General features: G+C 39.8%; 1 protein-coding gene across 4 annotated transcripts in view; it reads left to right on the top strand.

Annotated features, from left to right (window-relative positions):
• The window catches only part of COL11A1 (collagen type XI alpha 1 chain), a 225,255-nt gene that overhangs the window by 135,640 nt on the left and 68,294 nt on the right, over positions 1–21,321 (top strand). For all 4 annotated transcript variants that reach the window (XM_065408835.1, XM_065408833.1, XM_065408836.1 and 1 more), the window contains 6 exons: positions 1,596–1,649; positions 4,394–4,447; positions 7,353–7,406; positions 9,639–9,746; positions 11,188–11,277; positions 11,552–11,605. In XM_065408835.1, the coding sequence (XP_065264907.1) occupies positions 1,596–1,649; positions 4,394–4,447; positions 7,353–7,406; positions 9,639–9,746; positions 11,188–11,277; positions 11,552–11,605 (414 nt within the window). The remainder of the gene's footprint in view (positions 1–1,595; positions 1,650–4,393; positions 4,448–7,352; positions 7,407–9,638; positions 9,747–11,187; positions 11,278–11,551; positions 11,606–21,321) is intronic.

Below are 21,321 nucleotides of genomic sequence, written 5' to 3'. Positions count from 1 at the left end.
AGAATTCTAGAGTATTCTTCTCACATACTCCTACTGGCTTGAAATCTGCAACTCATATCGTGAAATTAAAAAATGCAAATTTCTTTTTATTAGAAAGCCTCGTGGCTTGAGGATCAAAGGGGAAAAGGGATTTATGGCCAAGAAAGTGCTACTAGCAATAAATAAACCATTGAGTTCTGTTCTTCTAACCGTATTCCAGAGAGGGACCAATTTGTTTCATGTTTTGGACAGTGGATCAGCCACTTTTAATATTTTTCCTCAAATGTTGTCCTATTTTTGTTAAGAGTTTCTGGTTTGTAAGCAACTCTCCTTACCTTTTTTGTTTCTGGGTGTGATGCAGACAGTTGAATCAAGGAATGTACCATATGGAGCATACTTAGGGGTGGGGGTTGGAGTTACAGGTACAATTTATAGATAATGCTCTAGAAAATGTGGATAGTGCTATAAAATCTCAGAAAAAATGTATATTTTGAACATTTTCTGGTTAACCATTTGGTTGAGCCTCATTCACTAATAAATGATAATCAAGTTTTAAATAGGACTCAGATTCACTTAGGGGCAAATCTTGCCTGCTACTGAACAAACAACCCTTTCCCTCTCGCGTACATAACACTTCTCCCACTGCAAGAGAGACAGCCATAATTTGGCTCAAAGCCTGCATTTCCTGACGTCCCAGTCTGCAATGAATGAGGTTTAAGGAACTCTGAGACAGCCAGGGCTTTATCACAGGAGCAGAACGCTAACATCACCATCCCTTATGAATTATCTTTCTTTTCAGGACTTTTGCTTTAAATTTCTAACATTTTGACACATGATGTCTTAGTAAAACCACACATCATATACCAGGTAGAGCAGGACAAGTCTTGCACTGTATTACTAGGGTACACATTTTTGCTGTGTGACCACAGAAAGTAAGATCTGAATGCTCCTTTTTTAGTTCTTTGTATAGTGTGTGCTCTAACACAGACAGAGCCTTAAAATAATCTGATACTAGGCCCCATTCAGCATATCAGCAGCAAATGCTTACAGTAAAAGTGACAAGGTCTTGGTTAATTTTCAATGACAACGTCTAAAACTAGCCATCATATGAGCTACTTGTTTATTTTACTACTTTAAAACTTTCAAAAAAATCTCATACAGTAAAATCTTTTCAGAAATGGCTCCTCTGTTTTTTTCTTGCAAGAATTTTTTTCTTGAGAGACACAGACATTAAGATACTTCCCATTCAGCAGGAGTAATTTCGACAGTACCTACAGATTTTGACAATACCTTGCTGAGTGTGAGAACTGACCAATATGAGTAACAAAAAGCTGCAGTGCACTTAGGTTAAGAACAATTGCACATCTCTTATTGGAACTGAACTTCATAGAAAAATAATCAGTGTTTCTTATTAATTAGTGGGCCCTAATTTTGTATGTTCCACACAGGTGTTCTAGTGGGACTTTGAACTGCTAACAGTATTCACATGCAATATGTAGCTCACTTTATCCACATGTCCATCCATGGAGTTTGTGTTACGTAACTGAAGCAAACTCTTCAGTCCAACATTATAGCATCTGGAATATAGTTTACCCTTTTGCTTATCTTCATATTAGGGACCACAAGGGCCTCAAGGACCTGTTGGATTCCCTGGACCAAAGGGACCTCCTGTAAGTATCTTTTTAAAGTATATGTAATAATTATGCAAATTTGGCAGAGAAAATTTTTGAAGTCAATGTATGAACAAGTGTGTTAGAGCTTGCAGCTGAGGTGTTGGGCTGTATTATAATTAATCAAGTCTGTCCCTCAATGCATGAGGATTACAAGCAGGAAAACCTCCCCTAAGCTTCTGTACCATAAAGCCTGTTACATAAAACCAAAGAAGTCAGATATTCAAAGTAAAGGCCGAGTCTGTTCTATTTGTAAATGTTGCAGTCCGTATGATATTCACTGGGAGAAGGACTGAGTTCCCTGTCTTTTGCCGATGTAAATATTCTTTTAAAAGTAGGTTATTTTAAAAGGAAAGGAAGAAGAGACATCTTAGCTATCATGTATGAGAAATGTGGCACACTAAGGGTTACCATATAACTATTTAGAGGCTTTCTATACTGTTATATATATAAATACATATTTAGGGTATGTCACAGTGTAAATTGATTAATCAGTAAGAATACTTTTAGCCATTGAAATCTGTCATGTAAATCCATCCACCTCTTACATGTATTGTTTAAAAATGCAGATTTCTGACACATAGCTCATTCTGGAGCTGTTTTGGCCTGTCATTTAAGTCCTTCTTAAATTTTATTTATTTGTATAAAAAGTAATGGGAACCTTGGCTAGGTAGCTGCATTGTACCTTGAAACGTTAGTGATCCAAGACTTTTGCAACAGACCTAGCCTTATATCTCATTTGATGGAAGGCTTAAAAAAATCTCTATTCCAGTGCGTGCACACAAGACAAATGAACTGGACTGCTGTGAAGTGGAGAAAACTCATTTACATGAAATCACTTCCCATAATTAGCTCCTCAAAGCTCATCCTAAAGATATCTACACTGAGTTTACACCCAGTTTCTCTCTCCCTGTTACTTTCTGTTCCAGATCCTGATGGAATTTTTTTTGAATAAGTTATCCAAGCATACAGCCAAAAATCTGTGGAAAGGCTTTGATATTCTGAGATCAAAAGAATCTTTGGTTTAGAATGATAGGTATGCCAGAGTCATCTATTGGAATTAGCTGGTTAACAATCCTAATGGCATTTTTATCAGGTGCCCATAAAGGTCCAATGTAAAAATGGGGACTGAATTTTTTCAGCAATTTTAAAGAACAAAATATAAAGTGGGCAGTACTGATAATAGAACAACAAGGAAAAAAAGGTTGAAAAGTAGTATAATGGGAAAACAAAATCATAATCCTGCAATCTGATTAATACAGAGGACACTGGTTTCAGTGTAGTGTATTTCATTTCCTATATTACTGTTGTACTTGGTTGTCAGTGTAGCACCAGACTTTGTCTGAACAACATGTTTTAGAGAGTATGTGATATTCACTATACAGAGTAATCCTGATAAGCCTTAGTATGCTGTGCATATTAAGAGGATGGGTGTAGAGTGAAATTGATGTGTCTGTTGATTTCTTTCCTCCATCCACAGAGATGATTAGCCACCACTAGAGGTCTCTCTTCCTCCCTTTTCCCTTCTGCCTAAAAAATTCTCAAATTAATATAAAACTATATGGTCTGTTACTGGCAGACTATTACTAAATGGAGTACATTGCACAAACTGGATACAATTTTGGTTTAGTCATGTATTCCTGATTGACCAGGATTAGTTTATAGCCTTTCAAAAATGTAGGACCTAATTTGCTATGGTCTCATACTTCTGTTCTGTAGTACCTTTCCCTGTGAGTAGTCCTACTGTAATGAATAAACCAGATTGGTAAAACCCATGGGAGAGGCACAGAAGGTCAAGTAGAGTTCCACTTCTATTTTCTTATTGCTGGAATGAGAGACATTGATCCAAGAGGATCCTCAGGAGGATGAGATTACCCACACAGAGGTCACATGCTCCCATACCAACTGGGAAGTCCCAGCCTTTCCCACCCCGCTCCCCACAGAATCTTGGCAGTATGGCTCCAAAGGACTCCCATGGCTGCATGGCTGTGGCTACTCTCAGGTCCCTAACTGTGGAAGGAGTTTTGTCAGGAAGGTAGCAGTAACAGTCTTAGTCCATGTTAGCTTTCCTAGATTATTTTTGCAGGCCCACTGGGATTCTGCTCCCCACATGCATAACCCATCTCTGGTCCAGGAGAAGGAGGGGTGCTAATGATGCCACAAAGTCAGTTGACCCATGTCTGTGCAGGAAGAGAAAATTCATGCCCTTTGTGCCTGGATCTTGGGAGCACAGTCTAGACCAATGGTGCTGCCTTTGGAGTCTGGCTGTGCTCAGTGAGAGTCAGGGTGGCAGAATCAGGTCTGTGATTTTTTTTCATCACAATTTATTTAGCTTACTCATTTTGCAATCTTTCTGATGCTGCCCTATGTTAAACAGTGCCATAGCCACAACTCACCAGAAGCTTATCTTTAAAACGGTTTTCATTAACTCGGGGATGAAGTTCAGGATATGAGAGGACAGAAAGTAGGGACTTTGAATTTTGGAATGTTAGACATCCATTTTGAACATGCATGCACATATACACACATAAAATCACCATCCAGACAAATTTACATAAATTAAGGAGTCAACAGAAAAATAAAATATTAAAATTGTATCAAGTTGCTATCAAAGCAGTCAAGCTTTTCTGAAGGCTGGCCTGAAAGTCTGAAAAGATCATAGAGATTATTAGGGCTAATTGTATACTCTTTTCAGAGCTAGAGATGACTGAGAAACCTCTGACTTATTTTGCTTGCAATTTCAGGGGCCACCTGGGAAAGATGGCTTGCCGGGGCACCCAGGACAGCGGGGTGAGACTGTAAGTACATTGGTTCTACTGTTTCAGGCTATTGAACAACTGCTTAGTTCACTGTGATCTTTAAAAAAAGTGTCAGTTAATAGTTAGTTCCATTGCTTTATACCGAAAATTGCAGGAAAAAGTGAGAGGCAATTTTTTATTGGTACCTAACTTTGTTTATAGAAAGCAAAAATCCGTTAAAACTCAGTGGGGGCAGATGTCAGACAGCTTAATTCTTTCTCCATGTGGTAAGGGTGAGATTATTTCTGGTTGTTCCCCATTAAATAACATCAAACTGATCATAAGTATACAATAGATAGTGAGGCAACATAATACTCTGTTATCAGCTTTGAAGAAGACATGTGAGGAACAACATAATATTTGCCACTCTCACTGAGAGCCATGTAAGAAGGCAGAAAAAGTATTAGTGCCGGCCCACTAGGAACTTGAAAGCTAACAATTTAGAAAAGTAGAAGAGTGATTGAGACAAAAATACACAGAAAACCATATAACAAAACAAGAATTGTTTGGGTTTCCTTACTTGAAGGCTATCTCTATAAACATGTTGTACATTGGAGAAGGACTCTATGCATGTTGCATTATGAAATACAATCCCACTGAAATCTAAAGAAATAAAATGGTCAATTTTAATGAAAAATATTATTTTGATCTAAATTATTTACAATTACTTCTTTAGCTCCAAGTACAATTGATTTATCATTTCACTAATTAGGATGCATCAGCTGCTTAAGCAGACATTGCTGCAGAGCTCTTTATTCACCTCCACAAATGTGGAAAATACAAAAAGCTTACGTACTGAACCAGAATTTCCTTCTTATTTGTTACAGCGCGCTCAGCTTCATATAGCATTCTTCATATGAACTGCCACAAGAATATTATGAGAGTATGCTCTGCTTGCTAATATGCACACATGATGGGATAGTATAAGGGCTTTATTGTCATGAGATTGGGATGAATGCACACATCAGTTATCCAGGCCATACTGAATGAGTATTCTCTGTTGCTATGATCTCCTTTGATGCCCATTACTTCTTTCACAAACATCCTTTACTTTTTTGTTCTCAGACCAGACAGCAAGAGCAGATTTGTTAATGGCACAGGAGAAAAAAATAGAATTACCAAATATGCTCAAACACATCTGTCTTCTGTAGAGGTGGAATCAGTAGATGTTCTCAAGGCATTTTCACTGAATATGGGACCAATTCAGCACTCCTTTCTGTCTCCTGACACAGGGAAAACTCCTGTTGACTTCAGTGATAATTTTACCTGCGTAAGGAATGCTGAATATGGCCCAAAGCCCATAACTAATGTGAGGCCTTTACGTAGGCAGGCAGTGGAGATAAAGGAAGATATATTGTAACAGGGTTCAGTCACCGCTGTAGCGCCTCCTCGTAGCTGGGTCTGGGGATCAGCTCATCTGGTCTAGCACTCCCTTCTGTTGCTCGCTTGCCCCATGGTCCCTCTTGCTCTCTAGGACTCAGGGTTCTCGCTCTTCGCCACTCAGCCCTCTAGTTATGTCACTATAGCGTCTTTCCCTTCTGGGGTAGCCAAGTCCCACCAGGCAATCTGCCAGTGTGCTGTCTCAGGTAATGTTCTGTAAATCCTGGTCTGTTCCACTTTCCCAGTGGCTGGTAGGGGAACCCGGGGCCACCTGTTACTCTGGGTTCCAGCCCGAGGGACCCTATCATCAGCAGCCAAGGTCTGCAGTCTCAACCCCCACTGTTCTTTCTCTGGATTTCTTCCTACTTTGCCTTCCACAGGCTTTCTTCCCTGCAATTTAATCCCTTCCTTCAGGGATAGGATCCCAGGGCTTTTGATATCCCTGGCTTTCCTCCTATCCACTTCTCTGTACCCAGAGAGCAACTCCAGACTCTCTTCCCATGGCCCTTTTCTGCTGCAAACTTCCTGGCTTTATACCTCATCCAGCTTCTCTTCTGGCTGGGCTTTCTCAGCAATTAGTAATTTATAAATCCAGCCTGACTCTCCCGCAGGTGCTGCCTATAAGGTTAATTGGCCCTATCTGAGCCACCTTAACCCTTTCAGGGCTGGTGTGGATTGAACACCCTATCACAGGGGTGCAGGTATATACTGGTGTGAAGGGGTGGGATGCTGGACTCCATATGGTACAGCAGTGAGTTCATTCTGCTGAGGCTGTGCCAGTCTACACCTCCTCCAATGCCGAACTACTTCGTAAAGGCACAATTGAGCCCTTGGACTGGCCGTACTCTAAATTGGGGATTCCAGAGCATTTGCTGACTAGCTTTGAACTGAGGTCTATAGCTGCTTACTAGAAACCACAGATTTTGCCAGTCTTCTGGAAGACTGTCCCAATGACATTTGCCTTATAGTCTCCTTTCCATTTTCTCCATCATTTCAAATTTTCACTATTTCCTTTTTTCCCTATGCAGTCCTCCTGTCCCATCTCTATAGGGGGGGAAAAAATCACATCTTCTCCGGATCTGTGTTTCATTCGATGTTATGTTCCTTCCACATCACCTTCCCCCATACTCCTTGATCTCCCATCCATGCCTTTCTTTACATAGTCATTTGTCTGTCTTGGCTATGAGTTCATAATATATGTGTCTATATGTATTTTTAGCTGAGTTTCAGCAATATCACTCATGCATTCAGAATCACCTAATAAATTTTACTGAGAGATAATTGTAGAAGTGACTGGCATTTCTTATGATAGCTCTGTAGAAGCACAGCTGAGAACGATTGGAAAGGACAGAGCTTTGAAAATTTCACATGTAGGTATACACAGGAATAATAGATATCTCCATATGTATTCTTGAAGATGAACCCCTAACATGGAGTTTCTCTCTCGCCTCTTCAACACAGATTTGAATTTGGCTCATCTATACCTTGCCATGTATAACTATGTATTATATATTTCATTCCACAGGGTTTTCAAGGCAAAACTGGACCCCCAGGCCCTGGTGGTGTTGTTGGACCCCAGGTACAGCATTTTAAACGTTATATCTAACTATATGATAACACTGTTTAAAGATTGTTTTATGGCTAATGTAAAGAGCTATTGTTCGTGAGTATATAATATACACTGATGGACATGTTAACTCCTGCAGTACCCAATTACTTACAGCAAATTTAGCAAAATGTATTTAAGCAAGAATCAAACTCCACAAAAAAACAAAGATATTGGGCCTGATTCTCCACTGTAATTCATCACCTGTAGTCATTTCAATGAGTGCAAAGTAGGTGTTCTCCAAGAGTTAAGAATGAAGAATAGGACCCCTTACTTTGAACTCTTTTTAGAAAGAGCAAATAACATATTGTGTTGTATTATTTTAGATTGAAGCATTTTGATTATTTTATAGGGTTTGGGTGAGGTTTACTTCATGATCTTATTTGATTATACTTATATAGTTACTTCCTTTAAGTGGTCTTCATGACACTAACCCTTTCCCTTACCACCTATCCTATTTACCAATAGCCATACAAGAGGTTAGCAAAGGCAAAATTGGAGACAAAGTTAATAGAATACAGGCACTGCCAATCTCAAAAACAAAGCATACTAACTGGAAAGGGGCTGGACCACTTAAGAAAAGTTTAAGTATCTCTTACCACAGGCAAATCTATCATGGTTCAGGAGACCCATTATCCATGTACCACAGAGCCCCCGTAAAAGAGAAACCCAAGGCCCGACTTAAGAGAGATTTTCCAGAAAGAATATTAAATTCACCCAGGGGATTACAGAGGTTTAACTTTGTTAATCATTTTAAAAAATAGCATTTTCTATTGGCCTCCAGAGTAATTGACTGGTCAAATAGGTAGAGATATTGTTGAATATATCTTATAACCACTACTGACATTTGCTGAATAATACATTCCCCATTTACTCATTGACCAGAACCAGAACTAGTATTAACACATTTCACAGCATATACTGCCAAGACACAACGTTTCTGTAGAAAATGGTTTTACTTTCCAAACTGTGTTTAGGGATTCTTTTTAGAAAAACACAAAGAGGGGAGGGCAGAAAGTTCCATTAGAGATACAAATTACATAGTTTTTAACTAAATCATCTAGAAACAGACCTTTTTGTAGTACTCTCTAATTAATTACAGGTGGCATCTGAGTCTGTTTGATGCAACAGTTCTCTTCTGTTCCATCACTTCAATTAATCAAAACAGCATGTGTTTTACTGAGTGTGATTTTTGCTTCTTTGTTTAATTTCAAAGATAACTATTCAGTCATAGGCAAATATTCCCTGGGCCACTGTTATTTCCAGGACTGATACTGCTTGCATTTGGTTTCCATATGGATCTTTCCACACTTGCTTAAGTGTTAGCATCCACCATCACAACCCATACTAACAGAAAATGCACTTCTTGGGGCATAAATTATACCATATGTGGTATTATCTAGTACACCAAAGTAACATTGTGAATCAATTAAAAATGGTAATTACAATGTTTAGCAATCAGAATTATAAAACCCTTCTGAAAATTATTATTACTGCCTACTCTCACCCTTACTTTAGAATCAATACTGATTCACAGAGATTCTCTCTCTCTCATTATACTTTGGAATTGAGCACCAATAGGCAACCAAACACCCATGTGATGATGTCTGGCAAACTTTTATTCTTCTCAAAAGCACTTGTCATGAATACAGTATTGTAACTCATCACCACTTAAATACAACAAGTGCAAAAAAGCTAGTGGATCAGGTCTTTGATCCCTGCATCTGCCTTTCTGGGAGCCCTTGCATTCTCTCCATGGGAGGTTTCAGTGGATCTGCCTAGCCGCCCCTCTCTATATTTTTCCAGGAAGATACTACAGAACAGTGCTCCATGGCAGACAGAGGGTACGAGACCTCTTGTCCTCTCTCCAATGTATCAGAAATGCTGTGGGGTTCAGGCCTTCAGCACTTGGGAAGCAGGGCCATAATTGCAGCCCATGGAAACTCACACATGTATCTGCAGCCAGAATAGGGTTTGAGCTTTATTATTTAAGGATTAGACTATTTTGTAAACAAATGTTGTCTGCAGGTGAAGGTGAGGATTGCACATTTTCCAGTGGTAACTGTGGTGACATCCCAGATCCTAGGAACAACTGAGGGTAGGAGGAAGGTTGAGGAAAAAGTGGGGAACAGATTGCCCACAAAAAGCCAACCAAACAAAAAATTAAATTCGTTAGGGTAACCGAGGTTTAACTTCTGTTCTTAGGGTCCTACTGGTGAGACTGGCCCAATTGGTGAAAGAGGTCACCCTGGTCCTCCAGGCCCGCCAGGTGAACAAGGCCTCCCAGGCGCTGCAGGAAAAGAAGGTGCTAAGGTATGGCATGGCTTTTGGAAGGAAGGTGTCACACAGAGATAGATGGGATAAATGTTTAAAATCAGATACTGTTCATAACTGTAGAAAGTATGGCATAAAATAGGCACGGACACATTTTTCCCCAAGGAAGGTCTCTTCAGCAATTAATTAACCTTAGACTGGTCTTGCAAAATTCTACAGGCCCACATTAATTAATTATTAATTTCAGTGGGAACAAGGATAGCCATTAATTTGTTTAAGACCAGCAGTTTGCATAGAATCTCCCTTTTAGTGTGGGAGATTGTACATAGACAACCTGTTTGCTCAGGTCAAGTTGGAGCTCTGTACTGGAACTCAGGAACATATCTCTGTGTGGCACTGGCCACATTGTAGAATTTCAGTTACTCTTTCGGTGAAAGAGGAAAAAAAATTAGAAAAAATATTTACATTGATCAAGAAAATAGTATATGATTTTATTCAGTTATTCATTGTAGATAAGAGAGTAACTTCCTCCATGAATGTTTCTTTAAAGAAACTATGATAATATTAATAACTTTTTGTTTAAATACCATAACTAATATATATTACTTTTTAAAAATTGTTGTAATACTATTGTGCTCACATACTATGGTGATGAGGGCCATAAAGTACTTGAATAGCTGAATGGAGAGATGGATGGATGGATGGTCCTTTTTTTTTGGTCATTGATTATAACCAGAGTCTGCTGTTTCATTATATGTGCGCTAATTAGTAAGGCTAAAATTTTGCCACAGATATTTTAGTAAAAGTCACAGACAGGTCATGGGCAATAAAGAAAAATTCATGGAAGCCATGACCTGTCCCTGACTTTTACTAAAAATATCTGTGACAAAATGGGGATCTGCGGGTCCCCACGCTGCCTGCAGCGGGGAGCTGCATGGTAGGTAGGAGCTCTAGGGCCCCCTGCTGTCTCCACCAGCTAGGGGTTGTGGGGTATCCCTGCCACCCCCAGCTCCAGGGGTCCCCCCGCCAGCCGCAGAGGCCAGGAGCTGTAGGGTGCCCCCACCGCTCATGGCAATCAGGAGCTGTGGGGTACCTCCACCGCACACTGCTCTGGCGGACCACGTCATCAGGAGCTCAGGGTTCCCCCCGCCCCAAATTGGCCGTGAGCTGCGGGGTTCCCCACTGCCTGCGGCAGCCGGGAGCAGCAGAGTCTCCCTACCACCCACAACTCTGTGGGCCCCCACCACCCACCACAGCCGGGAGCTTGGGGGTTCCCCCCGCCACCTGTGGTGGCTTGGAGTGCCAGGGGCCGCCAGAGGTGGAAGGGGTACCCTGCAGCTCCTAACCACCATAGGCTGAAGTCACGGAGGTTGCTGGAAGTCACAGATTCCGTGACTTCTGCCACCTCTGTGTCTAAAATTGTAGCCTTACTAATTAGTAACTAACATTTGCAGTTTTTGAAACCTCTGCATTTTCACAGGGTGACCCAGGCCCTCAAGGTATCTCTGGAAAAGATGGACCGCCAGGTCTTCGTGGTTTCCCAGGAGAAAGAGGCCTTCCAGGAGCGCAGGTACAGTATAAACACCAGCATAGATAACTGTGGGTACAGTGTTTATATAGTATCTGGAGAACAATGAATTAAGCTATTACAGGAAGTTTTCCACTGTGCTTGGGAAATGAATGCAATACGAAAATACCAAATGGGCACCCCTGAGGGTTAAATTCAAATGGCTATCCATTCACTGGTGGTAATTTATTTTTAAATCCTTCATATTAAATATGTTGCAAAATAAAAAAACTGTTTAATTTTTCAAATGGAACAACATGCTTCTCTCCTTTTTCAGGGTCCAGCTGGTTTGAAAGGAGGAGAAGGCCCACAAGGCCCACCTGGCCCAGTTGTAAGTAACCATACCAACATTATGAAAATACAACTAACCTCCATTCTGAGTTTTCACATGCTGTTTTGTTTTCATCAACACAGATTGTAAAACAGTAAGGAAGCTCTGTCATTCACATCAATCAATAGTTATTTTCTACCAATTGCATGTACTAATGAGCCTATATACATAAGGAATGTATAGGTATAAAAATATCTGAAACCTGCTGCTATCAGTAGGTGCAAAATTGACTTGCTCCTCAGCATTGCCCAGCTAGACTAGTTATTAACAGGCATAAAAAAAATCCTTGCCAAGGAAAAGCCACAAACTGTGGATGTAATGGCCAGTCTGGCTGATGTTACATTCCCTTTGTATAACTCCTGTGCACCACATGTCTGACCCCTATAACTTTAATGGATTTTGCTTTGCTATTCAGAATCAAAGTTTGCTGTTAAAAGGTTTTAAGCCATTGTTGTGAATCATATTCACTACTGTCTTGCTGATTTTTCAGTCTGACCACTTAAACAATAATACCAATATAGATGTGAATTTCCATTCATCCTAACAAGTTAAGTAGAATTTTTTTTTAGTTTTAAATAAGACTGCGAGAAAATTGCAGTCCACAAAGACTAGTAAATGATAACTCCTTTGTGCACCCCATGTTTTCTGGCATTTCTACACTGTGGAGTTACATCACATACTGTGTATTTATTTCTCTAATTAACTATTGTACAACTTTTTGTTACTGTCTGAAATAAGAAACATCTGCAGACTATTTTGGCAGATTCAGTTGAGATTTTTCACTCAGTCTGCAGAACTCAGCAGATAGTTAACTTTACATCACAGGCTTTAAGGAATGGGTCACATTTTAATCTCTGTTGCAGAAATTATTTAAAATAAGTACCATGGGTGATATATATTGCCAGATGTACAAAGGCATTAATGCTGTCACATCTAAGAAACTGACCTTTCATTGAAGAAATTTACTTTTCTTCAGTGAAAGCTTAAATTTTCAGGAAGGAAAACGTAGAAATACATGGTGCATGCCAGGCTGACCCAGCACACCCCCCATGCAGGCTGGCGCCGTGTTGTAGGTGAGCCCTTACTTGATTTTTCTCTCTCCCAGGGTATCAACAAGTCCAAACAGCCCATTAGATGCTAATGGACACCTCTTTATGGAGGGTATCATTTATCAACATTAAAAAAAACCCAGCATAGAACATAAACAAATCTTTCACCTCATCATCTCAACTGAGGGACTCAGTCATTCTTAGACCAGCTGACCTCCCCCCTCCCCCCCCTTGAGTCCAGTTCTCACCTCTCCCCCTGGTGTTTTCTTGGTTCCAATCCCTACCTCTGGTGCTAGGCCTCTTGCCCCTACCAGAGTAAGATCTTTCTCTGGACTCACAGGTCTGGGGAGGTCCATCTACTGTGACTCTTCTTCAGGGGCGGTGAGTGATCCTGTCAGGACAGGCCTCTAGCCAGTGTCTGGAAGAACCTTGGCTGAGAACCAGGCCCTCTTGGACACCTACTGACTACAGCCCTCCATCTAGGAGTCTCTGCTTTCTAGGATCATTTCTTACAGGCTCCCCATTCTCATGGGTTCCTCAGAGAGCTCACCTTCCAGGCTCCCGGTTTAGGCCTGTCCTGGCAACTCCTCTCCACAGGTGCTTTCTGTATCCCTTTGGAATTCCCCTGTAACTGAGCTTGGGTAACCTTCATCAGCTACAGGTGCTTGTTTACTAATCAGCCACCTGGGGCCTTCATAAGGCAGTCATGGGCAAACTGGGCCCAAAATTCCCATAAAGGGCAGCCGCCCTGTGACAGACCCTAATAAAAATTCATAGAACAATGATGATGAATGCCATTAAAATTCCAGCAAACTGTCCACTGAAATACATGAAAGTTTGGATTGTGCGAGGAATGGAGGAGTAGCACATAAATATAATCTCATAGTTGTTTGTTTTAGAACAGTGATGCTCAGTAAAATTATTTAATGATTATTAAACTGTTGTATCACCAAAACCAACCTTTGCCATAATGACCTTGTTTACACTGGGCTTTGAAATGTGTAGGACTCTGCCTAAACACAGTGAATCTGGTGTAAAATATGGTTTGACTGGCTAATGTGTAAAAGCATTTTCTAAAACCATGTTTATACCTAACTATGACCTAGGTATTTACCATAAAGTTTTATTTTTCCATTAGACTTATTACCAACCTAGGCATAAAGCAGATTTGCCTGCCTTTATGACTGTAAAAGTAATGACATTTTACTCATTCATCAGAAAGATGTGGGCCTGTAGAATTTTGCAAGACCAGTCTAAGGTCAAGAGTTTTTTGTATCCCCAAGTGTTTGTTTTATGTTTAGGCTTTTACTTTCTACTATTGATCTCTCCATCACATCTTGTACTGTAGTTCCTGGGAATTTTGAAATGAAAGGTATTAAAATAGAATACAGACTTTTTAAATTGCCTAATTTTCTGCTGTCATTTTTATGCAAGAGCACTCTATAGATGCAAAAGCTGGTACACTTATGCTCAAATGAGCAGCATGCAGTTCTTGACAACCATCTGCTTATTGCACTTCTCTCTCTTTCGGTGAGCCCAGGTGGAAAAGTAAATTGACACAAACCCTTTCTGCAAGGGAAAAAGTAATAGAGGAACTGAAAGTATATATGTTTTGACAGTAAAGTTCATGTATATTCTTACAATTTATATATTTTTAATGCTTAAAAACAGAACATATAAAGAACTCCTAATTGAAAACTCTTGGTTTTGGGATATCCCTAGGTTTGGGAAAGTGCTGCAGTAACATTTTTGTGCACTAATTCTTTCCTCTAGAATGTCATCAAGAAGTAGCGTGATAGTACTTTCATTTTTAGCTTGCTTTTGATATGTTCAGTTCCTTTTTTCCTTCCCACCATAGTATATAAGCACATTCCTCAAGGAACTGAAACAAAAAAGCCCCGAAATAGGAACCTTACTATTCACCCTGTACAACAACAGCTTTTGCTCACAATAAGTAATATTTAAATTCCTGGTTATATTCACACCATATAATTTCACTACAAATATTTCACTCTTTTCTAATATACATTCAGTTCTTGTAGGTAGACTATTTAAAGAATTCAAAGTTTTGACTACCAAATTTTCAACCATAATCTGAGCAATCTGAAATGGCTGCTAGAGACATTATGATGTAATGGATGTTCTAGGCAGGTAATAGAAGTGGTGAATATGGAGGAAAAGGGAAGTCTTTGTCAAAGGTTCAGTTACTTTCTCAGACCTTCAGGTGGGTAATCTCTGGCCCTGGAAGGCAGAGACTACCTGAAGCACAAATAGAATCAAACCCCACCCACAGATATCCCAAATCTCAGAGAAGGTCCTAAACTTTATTAGACTGATTTTGTATCTCTGTAATTACTAATTATGAATTTTGGAATTGGCTGGTAGTTAGAAGATATAAGGATGCACCTGATATCATGGTGCCACATGTATTTATCTCAGGGCCACAATGAGACCTAGAGCTTTATCTCACTGCTGTCTGTGGGAGTTGCAGGGGAAGATCATTGGCATAATATGGCCCTAAAATAATTTCCAACCTATTTTAGGCAGTAGGGCTAAACACACAGTCAGTCATTTCCCAGAGAGGATTAGTAAAAGTGGAATGCTTGCTCACCATACAAAATAGGAAGAGGATTAGTCCCTGTGGAGGTCTCTGCCACACCTGCCAACACTGACTGCTCCCAAATAACAGGAATATACAGAATCATAAACTCTGTACAGCTGCAAGTACATCACAGTGAATGACCATTTCAGAACACATTGCATGCTAATTGCTGTGCTTAGGGTGAACTGGACAAAAGAGAGAGATGCACGAATACTCCATAGCAAGATGTTTTCTTCTTTTTTCCCCACTGTTCTATCTGCTCTCTTTATCTTCCAATTGGTGGTGTTCCTCCTCCCTCTTTCATGCTGCTGCAAGGCATGCTGAATGCTGATGAGAGAAAGCTCTTTGGAAATTCAGGCAGTCATTCCTCATTAGCTCATTTGGGTATTGGATGTCCAGGTCATATACTGAACCAGTCAGATATAGGCTATCCAGTTAGTTATGTTGCCAGAGTCGGTGCTATCTGCCTCTATCTGATAACAATTTCAGTCATGAGGCTGCTCACTTTAAATAAATGTGCTAATTAAGGAAAAAATATTGTTACTATGACAAAATATGTATATAAGTGCTTTATATTGCATGGCACTTCACAAAAAGAAACAGATAAAGGTACATTCATTAATGAGCTTACAGTTCATAAGATAAATACGAGACAAAACCTTGGACAACCATTCAATAGAGGAAACAAAGTCAATATCTTTATGGCACCTACCCCAGGTTATGGGCAGAATCCATACACTGACATGCCTAACTTTTGTGAAATGAAAATCTAGTAAGAGTAGTAAAGAAAATGTATGCAAAATAACTGTAAAAGATGGCTGTGGGGTGGGCAGGGTAGAAGAGCTACCAGAATTCCATGAACAGGTTCTATAGACACCAACACAGTGGCTGCCATCTGGTGTGTTTAAAAAAAAAAATCTGTTTTTTCCCCCCAGTAGTGTCACAGTCTAGAACTGAGCAGACCTAAATGTGTTTAGATTATGATATCTGACAAGATCACAGACCACAGTGGTACGGCTGCAGGCTAGCGAATGTTTATTGTTATATTCATTGAAGCCTCAGGAATCAAAATAATAGCAATAGGAATCACATTCAGGTTGCCGGGTTAACCATGCAAAGAACCATCATTTGCTCACCTGGCAGGATACACACGTGTATGGTCCCTGTACAAATACTGTCTGAACAATCTTGCAAAATAAAATCTTCTTAAAGATAATATGTAAAAAGATTTGGAGCAGCCACTGCCATCATAGTGCCCTGTTCTGCCACCCTTCTCCATATAGACCTTATTGTGAGAATAGTGCCAGAGAAATCAGTAGGTTTGCTCCTGGAGAGAATGGGTTCAGCATGGGTAAGAGTAACACAATGGGGCTGACAGAGAAGAAAACAATGTGGCATCACAGGATACCAGTCCAAGAGCTAGCAAGGCTCAGTCATGCTTAATTATTAGAATATTGAAAAGATGAGGCATATTCAGAGTATCAAGGCATCCTCCTGGTGCAGTTGCCATAACTTATTCATTCTAGGATGTACCATGGCACTTCCAGTCTCATTAGACCAGGGATGGGAGAATAGCATTTGCTTTAAAGTGTTATAGACCACTGCACAAGTGCCAAGCTGAGAAGTTAAGGAGAGATGCTGTCGTAGCAAAAAGATCTTCAGCAGTCCTCAAGTGAAATATCTAAATTATTTAAAAGATGAAGGGTAAAAAGATGCTGTAGAAGTGTGTAGATATAGCAATTTAGAAGCAGAGGAAAGCTCTATAACTTTTCAGTCTCCAGTAAGTCCATATTCCCACTCAACATTTTTTTCATTTACAAACTTCAGCATGCAGCTTATTTATCTTCCCTATAAGTGTTTTAAGCAAGGCACAGACTTCACAATGCAAGGAGTTATACAAGGATCTCATTTTAATATTTAAAATGAAAAAAAAAAAATTCACAGAGAGAAAGAGAACTCCTAGTCACAAAAGTTAGCTTCTGTTATTCTATATCCTATTACTAGACACCACAAACCACAGATCAATGAGTTCCATTCAATTGTATTTACAATAGCTAGACTTGAGGAGTGAAGCTAAGCTCCTATGCTGTTCACTGGCAGCTGTTAGTTGCTCACCAGACCTTTTGAAGGTGTCAAAATAAGGATTTAGGAGCCTCATTTCAGACTCCTGTTTTAAAAAATCTTAGCCCCGGGTTCTGAAAGCATTTTCTTCATTTTGAGGTAGTCACGGAGGATGAAATTCATTTCACCTACACCAAGCCAAGCTCTGAGACTGTGGGAGGAGGGGTTGGAGAAGTGAAATTTACCACTCCCAATCCAAGACCCAGAGTGCAGGGTTACTGTGCATCTTCCCCTATCTACCATTTAAGTTTATCAGCTGGAATAGAACCCATGGCCTCTCTGCACCAGTTGTGTGGGTGTTAGGGCCAATGAATTCATATAAATACGGTTCTGCAGACTTTTCCTCATTGTAGCTTCTCGCTCTCCTTATTCAGGGCTGCCATGTTAACCCTTACCAGGGCAAATAGTATATGCACAGGCACATCTTTGAGCCACTTCCATTGAGGTCCCAACCCTACTTCAGGACTTAAGTAGAGTGGAGGACCTTGCACTGAATGAATTTCACCAACTTTGATGCTCAGCCTTTAGACCATTACCTAAATTACATCTGGAAACTGGGTGCCATCTAATGAGGTCTGCATGTGATCTCAGAGGAGAGTGGTACCAAAAAGGGTTGGCAACTGAGGATCATTGGGTTGGGTCTCTTGTCAGTGGGTTTCAGCAGTTAGCATGTTAGAACTGGCCACTTCTAATGCAGCCTATCAGGAGGGTTCTGCAGATGGAGGTGGGTACTGGGGTATTTGTCAAAGTTGGCAGTTAGTAAAATCAGGTGCTTGTCCAGCAGCAGCAATGAAAATGTTTCAGAGGGCTCCAGAGTGGGAGAAAGAGCAGTTCCTGACGCTTGCTGATATTGGGTGAAAAGGGATCAGGATGCCTCTGGGAGAATGGGGTGCTTTTCGGGGCAGGTTCAGGAGTTGAAAGAAGAGTTGAGGTACTTGGGGGACTGGAGCAGCTGATACAGGGTAGGATCTGATCAGAGCTTGTGTGGGAGTCATTTTATAAAAGCATATGCTTGACCCCAGTGTTCTAAGGGCTATAATCTATTTTTAAGGCTTGCTAGAGACCACATAACTCTATTTTAAAACCTTATTTATGCATATCATGATTATCTGTTTCTTATTTTTAAACCTTCCTCTTACATATTAAAAGAATGACCTTATTCAATATAATTAAAAAAAGGAAACAGGCTACAAGCAAGGCACAGAAACCAAGCAACTAAGCAACATGATAAAGGTGTTGCAGAATATTATAGATGTATTCCTGACATGATTTATTAGTGACACAAATAGCATGTGATGAATAGACATTTTGAAATTAAATTATTCAATTATTTTTCAGAGAACTATTTATGCTTCAAATTAAACCCATTAGATTTTTTCCCTTCAGATTTCTTATAGTAGTATCAGAAAAGATATATTGAGCAATTAACCCAGGCTATGCTTTGTATTAATTATGCAAATTTTTAAAATGTTCTGAACCTTACTTTTATCTATTCTTTTAATGAAAGTATAAATAACATTTTAACTATCTATAGACTAACTTTTTTAAATAATTGAAAAAATTATATCAAGATCTACACAATATGAGTTATTGTCCTTCAGTTTATGTAACGTGTAGTTTTAAACATCCCATAATTTAGTTTGGAAGATTATTTACTTCTTACAAAATAAAACCTAACTTTAATAAGCAAAATAATTTTAACTTTTGCAGCTGAACAAATGTTCAGATGCTGTATTTGTTGTTAAAAAAACTAAAGCTAATATCAATTCCACTGAAAAAGGACTTAACTAAGACAATATAGTTACCATGGCTGTTAGTCCACAGAATCTTCTTGTTCCTGTGCTCTGCAATTGTGGAACCTTATTGTGATTCTCTGGAGGAAATATTCCTTTTCCATTGGCCATATACTCTATCTCTATTCCAGAGAAGGGTTTATATTTTCCTTCGCTCCTTTACCTTTGGCTAGATTCAGCTCTATGCACTGTTCACACTGAAAGGGGTACAGAGGAGAAGCACAGCCCCTGAAGCACCTAGGAGGAATAGAGGCTTGCAAAGCCAGAGTTCCTCCTTCCTCCTAGAATATCTCAGCCACACACTCTTGTACAAGCCTTGAAGAAGGTGCAGCATACGCCAGCCTCTCTGTCCAGCTCAGCTGTCTGGGCATGGAGTGGGTATGGTGCCATGGCCAGACTCCTTGCAAGCTCTCAATACTATGGTGGCACAGGAGGAAACAGGCCATTCTCTGTGTGGAAGATACAAGGGGTGTGGCTGTTCCTTCCCAACTCTCTACCAACCCATTGTGCAGAATCTGGCCCTATATTTTTAAGTGCTGTCAGGAACTCTATTGGGAGCGTCTCATATGTCTTAGTGTTAAGGCAAGTTCTTTAGCTCACAGCCAGCCAAGCTAAAATTTTAGAGGGGTCACAGCTGACTTTTGTTGCTGTGCTTTTCTGGCTCTTAACACCAGGAATTTGTAAATTGACGGAACAGGACAATTCATTGGTTTGGTAATGGGATATGGAGAATCTTACCAATGGGTCATGATTTGAAACCAGCCCAGCTGGTGAAAAGGATTTACAATCATTACTGTTTGGTGATATGTAAAGTAATTGATGGCTTCAACCCAGTTACTGAACAGTTGTCTACCAACATCATAATATGAGCTATATAGGATTCCATTGATTTGGATGGGATTGTGCTATTGGCTAATCCATATTATCCTGACATTCGATGAATGCTCCTCACCACTTCTGATCCCTTTTTGCAACTGGCAGTCACAACCAGATCTCTCGGCTTCTTCTCCTCTCCCCTTCCATCCCTGGGCAAGACTAATTGATATCTGTCCATTTAAAATGAGCATAAACATGACAGAAAAAATCAGAATTTTCCCAATTAGTCCATCCGAGCAGGCTCTCTCTATTTGTGAAGTACTGAGGGTTTTTATATACACATTTTGTCTAGTCAACTCAATCCAGCAGAAAAGATCCAAGTCCTGCTCAGATTCTGAAAGGTCACGAATCTTGGCTCTGTGCCTGGCTGACATATTTAAAGTAGAGCTCAGCCTGTTGTTGAAAGTCCATAAGCACTACACAACACCTGTGCTGCTGCAAGTGCAGAGTCAGCCGGGACATTAAGAACATTAATTTAACTTATGGATGCTTCAGTAACCTCAGAATGGTTGGACTTAAAAGATGTTAGAGTATACACAAAAGACAGTAATATGATCCAGATGTTTTTAAACCCTTAGAAGTGAGGTATTTCAGCATAGAGCAAAAACAACTCTGCTGTCATTATTTTCTGTATAAAATTAATACATTTCTGACAAGCCGGCCTGGGTTTTTTTTTTTTTTTTTTTTACTTATTTTTGGTAATATACTTTTATCCACTTTTGTGTTGATCTAAAATAGAGGAGTCCAATCCTGCATTGTGTAGTTCTTTGAAGTCAACAGGACTTCATATAATACTTTGAAGTCAATCAGGTTCCACACAGGCAGACTGTTATCCCATACAGAGTCCTATGGCTTCTGAGCACAACATAATGTATGATCAAATTAGTTCATGATGGTGAGCTAATTCCTGAAATATTTAGCCTTCATGATTCTGCCCTATGTTACTATGCAGTATGTATTCATTTATCAGGGTAATAAGTTTCTTTACATCAAAAAACAAGCAATTTCCTAAAAATAAATTATGAACCATATTACAGCCCCAGGGTCTGTTCCAAAATGCTACTAACTCAAGCAGAATGCAATAAGGGCTACTTGTGAAAGGGACTTTGTACTAAACTGAGATTGACCTGAGTAAGAACTGAGTATGGGCTGTAGGATTAAACCTTTCAACATCTGCACACACTGAATCTAGTACTTGGGCTTTCACTGAATTCACATCCTTTGTATTGGGCAAAAGATTTAGAGATTTAAAATATCCTAGAACAAATCCTTCAT

The sequence above is a fragment of the Emys orbicularis genome, chromosome 8 (assembly GCF_028017835.1).
Source record: "Emys orbicularis isolate rEmyOrb1 chromosome 8, rEmyOrb1.hap1, whole genome shotgun sequence".
In the NCBI taxonomy this organism is placed as follows: domain Eukaryota; kingdom Metazoa; phylum Chordata; order Testudines; family Emydidae; genus Emys; species Emys orbicularis.
Note: the sequence above shows the minus strand (reverse complement) of the source record. Positions and strands in the feature narration are given on the sequence as shown.